This window comes from Apis mellifera, linkage group LG15 (assembly GCF_003254395.2).
Source record: "Apis mellifera strain DH4 linkage group LG15, Amel_HAv3.1, whole genome shotgun sequence".
Classification (NCBI taxonomy): Eukaryota; Metazoa; Arthropoda; class Insecta; order Hymenoptera; family Apidae; genus Apis; species Apis mellifera.
The window spans coordinates 9362778-9372165 of NC_037652.1; the positions used below are offsets into that span (position 1 = coordinate 9362778).

General features: G+C 17.7%; 1 protein-coding gene across 1 annotated transcript; it reads right to left on the reverse strand.

Moving 5' to 3' along the window:
• Positions 1–293: 293 nt before the first annotated feature.
• Positions 294–8977, reverse strand: LOC412828 (ubiquitin carboxyl-terminal hydrolase MINDY-3 homolog). The gene is made up of 5 exons (XM_396280.7): positions 8588–8977; positions 5824–6253; positions 4740–5008; positions 3469–3766; positions 294–1394 (listed from the first exon to the last, which is right to left on the reverse strand). The coding sequence occupies exons 1-5, from the start codon at positions 8691–8693 to the stop codon at positions 1088–1090; spliced, it is 1410 nt and encodes a 469-aa protein (XP_396280.4). The 5' UTR covers positions 8694–8977; the 3' UTR covers positions 294–1087.
• Between the last annotated feature and the right edge of the window lie 411 nt (positions 8978–9388).

The following is a 9388-nucleotide window of genomic DNA, read 5'->3' on the forward strand; positions in this document are numbered from 1 at the left end:
TATGTCTATATAAACATGTATAGTCATAAACATATACGCATAAAAAAAATTGTATTTTCAAAAAATCAAATTGAGATATGAAAAAAATTAAAACATAACCTGATTTGTTTTGTTGCTAATATAATTCAATGTTGAATTGTATTTATAAATTCTTTTTAGGAAATTCAATACATTCTTTGCACTCAAATATGTTTTTCTTTTCTTTTTTGTACAAATATGCTTTACCCATTTAAAATGTTATTATGTATACATAGTTTTTGCAAAATAAAAATTAAAACGAAATTAATCATGCGTTCCCTTATATTATATGTAAAAAAAAAAAAAAAAGAAATGGGAGGAAAGTGAAAATATTATTAATATGTCGATCTAATGACTAGATTATAACTTCGATCTAACTACACATTTAGCCATTGATACGATTTACATAGATTTGTACATTGCCTAAAATTTTATTTTCTTACTTCCTTTTAGATTGTTTTTCTCTTTACACTACTTTTTATTACATTTTTAATATGAATATTCACATATTTCTCTTACTACATTTCCGTTATTATTTTTCTCTATTATATATCGTTTATAAGCAGAATTCACATATTTTTTCCACTTTCATTTATTAATAAATTTAATTTAACTCCTTTTTATTTTGATATCAAATAATTTTCAATTTCTTTATGTCAAAATTAATATTTTATCAACTCAATGTTTATATTGCAAATTTTTAATAATATGTTATTAGATAATTATTTCTAAACCATCGCTTAAAATATATTTAAATTTAATTTCGTCTATAAAAGAACGAATAAATATAATTTTTAATCTTGATGAATAGAGGTATTAACATCAAATTATTATAGTATATTAAAATCATTGAATATTAGCATTTATAAATAAAATTCTATTTTAAATATATATCCAGAAAAGAAATCTTATTAATTCTTTTTCTGAAGATTTTTGTTAAATACTTTCAAATATAAAATTTCGTTTGTTAAATTTAAGTACACCTTAAGCTCTTTTATAGTTTTGTTATTTATTTTCTTGCATAACAATTCTAATAGTATTGTTAAAAATAAAACATTAGCAGAATTTATTAATTAAGGCTCGGATTCTGACCAATATCCCATTGAATTTCAATTCTGGGCCACTTTGTTTGAAGTACTGTTAACATAGGATTACTTTCCATAATACCCTTGATAGTACATTCCAGTAACACTGCTTGACCTTTATGATATATCACTTTATTTTCTGGATTGCTATGTTGTAGACCATTATAATGATACAACGGAAATGTATCTGGGCACGTTCGCGGCTCTTCAGGAAAGAATTCATCCATGAAATTAGTACGTAAAATAATTCCCAAATTTTCACTATCCAATTTTTTCTTCATTACATTGACACTGTAATAAAAACAAATTGCAATTACAATAAGGAATTATCTCTACTAATTTTGAAAATATTTTCATACAAGTACATTCATTATTTTTTTTTTTTATTTATTTCATTCTTATTCAATGTTTAACATTCTCTTCATTTTTGATGAATTCAAAGGGTGATTCTCGAAACATCTACTTTCGTGATTTTATCAAATTAATTTTAATTACTACATACTGATATTTTTCTTTTATTATTTGCTATTAAAGAATTTTGTGAATCTGTAATTGTGATGCAATTTTTCTCTTTTTTCTATATTTTTTAAATTAAATTTTGCAGAAAAAAATTATAATAAATCAAAAATTAGTGGAAACCTAATATTAAGAGTCTACAAGAATTTTGTGTGATTTGTATCATATATATTTGTATACATATTTGTATTATACATATATATGATGCTAAAATGTAGCAAAAAAAAATAATATATATATATATACTCGATATTATTTTATTAAAAATTTACTAATATATAATACATACAACATATAAAAATATATATAAAAATAAAATAATTTATAGTTATAAAATAATTTAATAATTATGTTTATTAAAGAATTTACGAGAGAATTATAGCAAAAAAGAATTATATATTTTTATAAGAATTAGATAATGTTTATTAAAAAGCTGGAAAGATATTCTTATTTTGAGAATTTTTGTTTGAGAAATGTCAAATCAACACAAGATTAAAAGAATTAAGAATATAATAAAAAATTTAATAAGAATATTTATTTTATAAGAATGTAATATAAGTTTAAATTTAAGAGCTGATTATTATCTCTTATCTATCCATCTTTTTTATTTAATATTTATTTAAATTATTTTATTTATTATTTTATTTTTTATTTATATTTATTTAATTTTTATTTAAAAAATTAAATAAACATATATAGTACAGTAAATTAAAATTATAATAGATTATAATTAATATATATATATAATCGAAATAACACTTTTATCAAATCTCTACCATAATATCAATAAACAATTATTTATAATATTTAACATAATAATATAATTTATTATTCTGAAACAAGATATCAAAATTAATTATGATATGATTAAACAACTTAAAATAAAATTTTTTATTTTAAATTAAATTAACATTAAATTTAACATAAAAATGATTGCAAATTATATCTTCTTTAGGATTACTAGAAATAGCAAAACGATGTATAATATACAGAAAATATGATGACATAAAAAGAATAATAAAGGAGAAATAGATGGAAATTGATTGAGTAAAATTGAATATGAATTGGAATGCGAATATGAATTGAAGCGAACATGATTAATAAAATCAATATTTACGCATTATTGTTTTAAAAATAATTAGATATATAAATTATGTTACTTATTATAAAGAATCATTATTCAATTAAGAAATATAGAAATTCATAAGAAATATTATTAAAAATAAAATTTCTTTTCAAATTTGTCAATATTTTAAAAAAAATATATCTATTTATAACTTTATAAACATAATGAATTTTTATTTATCTTGGATTCTGACAGATTCCATTAATTTTTAATGCTTCATAACTTTTAAAAAAACAGTTTAATATACATTACAAAAATTATTCATTATATTTAGGATTTCAAGAATTTTATAAATTTTATAATCATATTTATGAGTCAGAAATATTCAAATTAACCATAATTTTATAGTTTATTTCTATAATACATTAAAAATATAGTATTTATTAATATAAATATATTTTAGAAATAGGATTATTTTCTATAAAGATTGAAATTTTGAAAAGAAGATATATGAAAACATATCTTTGATTATAAAATGAAATGAAATCATATATTTTCACTTTTAAAGATAAATAATTATATAAAGTTCTATCTTATTAATTACTTAAGTAATTATCATAGATTCTATCATAGATATCCTAAAATTCAATCAACACATAAACTCAAATATATATTTTAAAAATAATAAATATTTCATTTTTCTGCTCAATCATAGATATAAGTTTAAAATAATTAAATATAATAATAATCTATAATAATATATATCTTATAATTAATACTTACTAATCTGAGTCCGTAACCAATCCAAGTTCAGCAAGAACATCTTGTAATAAATTAGCAGGAATAAAATCATTTCCCTCTGGATCAAATTTTCTAAAAACTCTCTTTGCTTGATCTGCAGGTGTTTCTGGACTCACAAGTTTTTTTTCAGTAGAAAACAGAACAGTCAAATGAGTTTCTGAACCCAACACCCAAATAGGATTTGATGGAGATTTTAAGAAAGTTCCTACTTCACAATAACATAAATGTTCAAGAAGTGCAAGAAATCCTATTGCATTTTGTGTATCTATTCCTCGTAATTCTGAAATTTATATATTTTTTAATATTAATAAATATAAGAAATTTACTTTTAAACTAAAAAAAATTTTAAGTTTATATTTTTTAAAATACTTTTTAAAACCATTTTCATTTTATGTTATAATGATTATATATTTATGCATTTTTAATCATACAATTTTTTTTTATTATTATTACAAATAAAAAATAGATATATATACTTTTTTTTCACAAATCAAATTCTCATTACTTTGCATAAATTTTATTCTCTATATAAATTTAATATATAATATAATATAATTTAATAATTTAATATATAATAAATTTTTTTTAAAAATAAATCGTATTTCATTATAATTAACTAATGAAATATGTAATTATCGTAATAATATATAATATATATATAATTATTGTAAATATACAATATATATAATATAAATATAGTTTTTGTTACAAAAACAAAAAAATATTTATCAAAATAAAGAAAAATTTATTATGTTATCACATTATTATAATTATTATATTTCTTAAAAAATAATTACAAACTAATCATTTTTCAACTATTCTATTCGATTACTTTATAATATATAATACATAATATATATATTATTTTCTATATAAAATGATTTAAAAAAATTTGAAGATTGATTTATGTATTAAATTAAACATTATTAAACAAATAAAGCAAATTGACAAAGAATAAAATATGCGCATATGCATATATATAAATTACACTTATATTAAATTCCTTTTCATAAAAAATCAAATAAATTATGTATTCAACATTTTTTTTATCTTTACTCATTTTCAAATTATTATAATTAATAAATTCATAATCATAAATTTTGAAGTGTAAGCGAAAACCTAAACATTTAAATATAAAGAAAGAGAATATATATTTATTTATTCTATTTCAATATATCAGCTAAATTTCTTATTAAATTTATTATCTAATCAAATCCATATGTAATATAATACAAAGTATAAAAATATCTTACTCAATCCTCCAACATCTTGATCATGATCCCATACATGACTGACTGCTCTTCCCGTAAGCATTAAATTTATAAGACTCTGATTTCCATAGCCATATGTTGAATCAATCATTGATTCTAATGGATCAGACATTTCTGAACGAATTTCAGTTACACCTTTTGTAACAATTATACTATAAAGAAGCAACAAAATTCCATATCGATCTTTTAACATCTCTAACCTCTCTAAAAAAAATTCTTCCACATGTTCAGAAGTATTAGTTGTAAAAAGTCTAAAAAAGAGAATTCATCATTACGATAAATATTAGATGTTCTATGTTCTACTTTAAATTATTTGAAAATTAAATATAGAATAAAGTAGTTAAATGAAATCACTTAAATATTAGGCTTATTTGATATTATATGAAAAAAATTCACAAAAGACAAAATAATATTGCAAAAATACAATATAATAAAATTTCTCAAAGTTTTTTCATGAGATGTAAAAGTCATTGTTTTTTTATAAATGGAATCTTGTATTTGTTTTTTGATATCATGTGGATCATAAACATAAATATTTATAAACATAAATTATTTATATATATATGTGAATAATATTAATATGTGAATAAATTTATAATTCTATGTGCATCATAAATATTCAAAAAAATTTATATATCTTTAGGATTAAATATTTCAAATCAGAAAGATATAATGATTAAAATCATTAAATTTTTTTTTTGAATTATTGAAAAACAAATATAGAGTTTCATTTAAAAAATAACAATGATCTTGAGAAAACATTATTTTCATCAAATTTTTACATTAACTCACACAAATTTTTTAAAATAATAAATTGTCCTAAAAAGTTTTTTATACAATAAATAAATAAGATATTTATTTTTTTATGATTTTTTTTCCATTTATAAAAAACATTTAGTTTTTTTCCTAATGATAAGAATATAATTAATTTTTGCAATTATATAATAGATTAATTTTACATTAATAAAAAATTTATTAAATTAAAATATATCTTTTAAATTAAATGTATTTTCAATTTATATTCAAAGTTATTGTTAAAATATAAATAATTGACAAGTTTTCTTACCTCAATTGAGAATGAAAAAGATCGGAATCTATGCTTCTGCATTCTTCATTCATTTCCATCAATAATATTTTTTTTTTTGTTTCTTGATTTTCATTATTTGCTACATTTATTTCTGTTTCACGGTTTTCAATTTCTGGTATTTTTTCCACCCATTTGGTTTTCCTTACATTGTCTTCATTTGAAAATTTACAATCCATGAAGACAATACAAAACTTTGGAACTTTTTCCCCAGCTGCCTGTTTCAAAATTTCTATAGAAGCTCGTACAAGGAGTTGATAACATGTATCTAAATTTATATTTTTCCAAGTTGAAACATCAGTCTCTGATAGTAATTCCTTTAAAATGAAGGCTTGGACAGGAGCTATTACTGCACAAGGACCACCTTCTGTTTGTATCAATGCTGTTGGCTCATCGGGACTAAAATAAAATCCTAAAACAACAGAAATAAGTATAAAATAATGAATTAAGTTATTTAAAAATTTGAATTTTTAATATGAATTTTAAATATCATTATTATTTGTAAATTAATATGAATCCATGTTGATATTAAAATACTTATAAATATAATTATAATACAATATGTAAATATTAATTACTGTTTATGTTAATTTTTATTAATTTCATTATTTATAATTTATATTATGATTAAGCAATGATTTTTATTTATTTTATGCATATATATGTATATATTGTAAATAAGATTAAATATCTCTGATTAAAAATATGAAAAATATAAAAAAAATGATTCAAATTGAAATTGTAAAATATCAATGAATGTTTTTTACTACATATTCTTATATTTGATATCAAAATAAATTTTTAAAATGCTATTTATATCAAGCAATTATCTCAAATTGTATATCAAATAGCATTAATTCCAATATTCCATCAATATTCATATTTTCATATTTTGAAATTGATTTGTATAAGATATATATATATATTTAATGTTTTAAAAATTTTAGAAAAAAAAAAACAGTTTAGCAATATTAGCAATATTTGATAAAAAAAAATAAATTTTCATTAAAAAACTTAAACATTGTCTTTATAAATTTTTTTATTTTGCAAAATCAAATGAATCATATATTCTTTAGAATTCTATAATTATTTTTCCATATCATTTATATTTACATATTTTTAAATAAACAACATATTTTAATATTTTATATAATAATATTTCCAAATCTTTATATAAAATATTTGTAATAAAAAATATAAATATAGATATGTTATTTTAATAAAATAAAAATTAAAAAATTAAATAATTACTGAATTGTTTAAAATATAATATTGAAATTATTTTATACATTTTTTACACTAAATATAAAATATTATTTAAAAAAAAATTTTCAATTCATTTATTAAATTTAGCAATATTTAAAATTTAATATATAATTGGCAATTGAATTTTATAATAAACAATTTAAAATAAATATAATATATAGTTATATATAGTAAGAGATATAATATATAATATATATTATATATGATACAGTATAGAAAAAATAAAATAAAGCAAAATAATAATACAAATGTTGCTTTATATGTATTATCAATATATTGTGACAATTCAATGTTAATAGTAAATAAATTAGTAACTAATAATTAATAAAATGAAATCTATAAATTTTGTAATTCCAAAAAACTTTGATCTTTTAGTAAAATATAATAATAGATAAATTATCACTTATATATAGTAAATCACTTTTATTTTAATATATTAATAATTAATTTATAATTAATAATTAATTTTATTTCAATATATTATTCATTTATAATTGGATATGAAATCTCTATATCGTCCATTTATTGTGAAAAAAAAGTAAATAATTAATATTTTATTAATTTTTTATTTAATTAATAATAATGATTATTATTAATTAAATAATGTTAATAAATAAATAAATGCTTCTGAAACTGAAATAGCTGAATTAAATTAGTATTGTAAAAATATCATTCTTAATTTTAAATATTTATTAGTTAAAAAATTATGAATATATAAAATTTAATATTTTTTATATACATATAAATTAGTTTTATTGGTTTTATATATATACACATATCAATGTGATCAATAGTTATATAATAAAATTGATGGATTAATATAGGTAATATAAATAATATATGTTTATAATATAAATAATATAAATAATATATGTATATTCCAAGTAAAATATTGAAAATCTTATTTTTTGAGTGCAAAAAAATCAAAATATAATATATACTTACAATTTTTGATAAAATAATTTTCTGGGATTAAAACTTATATTTTTAATATTTTAAAAATTTATTAACTTTTAAAAATATAAAAAAAAAATATACAAAGAAAAATAATATTACTTCAGTTAAAATATATATTTAATTAATAATATAAGAATTGATATTATTTTATTACACATATATTTGACAAAATTTTATATATTTTATGACAGCAATATATAATTATTAACAATCAATGTTATATAAATTATTAACCATTTAGAAATTATTAAACCATTTAGAATATTATTGAACATTTATCATATTAATAAACATATCAAATATAAAAAGTATAATAATAAGTACTTAATATAAGTCTTATATTGATTATTTATATTTATATTTTTTATAAAATATCAAATTTATTAAATATTGTTTCATTCCTTATAAATAAATAAAATCAAAAACGTTTATTTATTACAAACTTATATTTAATTATATTTAATAATTTAATATAAATAATCTGAATCTCATTATAAAAAAAGATATGAAAATATAAATTTACCTTGAGCCCACCGTTTAAAAACATCTTTTTTAATACTATTACCCCAGAGTAATGTCTTGATGGAATGTACAAACTCATCATCGCACTGAACGACATTTTCAGCCATTATCCACGTATTTTTTTTTATTATTAGAACATTAAGATGTTGCACAAATACTAATTATTTCAACGTAATCATAATACTCTTTTATAATTCTATCGAATCAAATTATTTTGTTATTATTTCTGCCAATTACAATTGTATTGTATAACCTATTTAGCGAAAGAAACAATCACCCAGTACTTCGCCATTTTAGATATTGCATAGTTAGTAAATACATAAGATGGGTGATATCTATTTTTCATATTTAAAAAGTAAGACCTTATTTTCATGACAAAATTTCTTTAAACAACTATTAATATATTTTGTACGTGTAAATGTGCATGTGTGTATGGTGTTATGTATGCGCGCGCGCGCGCATATAAATGATATGTGCATATTAAAATCTTCCATTCATTTAATTATTTATTTAAAAAAATAAAACAATTTTTTAGCTAATAATATGAAATAAATATATTTTGTGTTTATATATATTTTCAATTTGATAATTACAATTTTGATTATTATCAACTGTATATATATACAAATAATTATTCGAATGTTTTATATATTTTAAAATTTTATTCATCATTTAATATATTTTTATATATTTTTTCTTAAAATAAAATAAATCAAAAAATTAAATTTTTGAAATTTTTAAAAATTAAAATCTTAATTTTCAGTGTATAAAATTTTATAAATTGAAATTTGACTTATTATTT

Bases quoted from the DNA above. Each gene is read 5' to 3' on its own strand.
- LOC412828 (XM_396280.7), bottom strand. From the start codon at position 8,693: ATGGCTGAAAATGTCGTTCAGTGCGATGATGAGTTTGTACATTCCATC. The intron at 5,009-5,823 runs GTAAGAAAACTT...TCTCTTTTTTAG, and splicing joins CTTTTTCATTCTCAATTGAG to ACTTTTTACAACTAATACTT. The intron at 3,767-4,739 runs GTAAGATATTTT...TATAAATTTCAG, and splicing joins TCAAGATGTTGGAGGATTGA to AATTACGAGGAATAGATACA.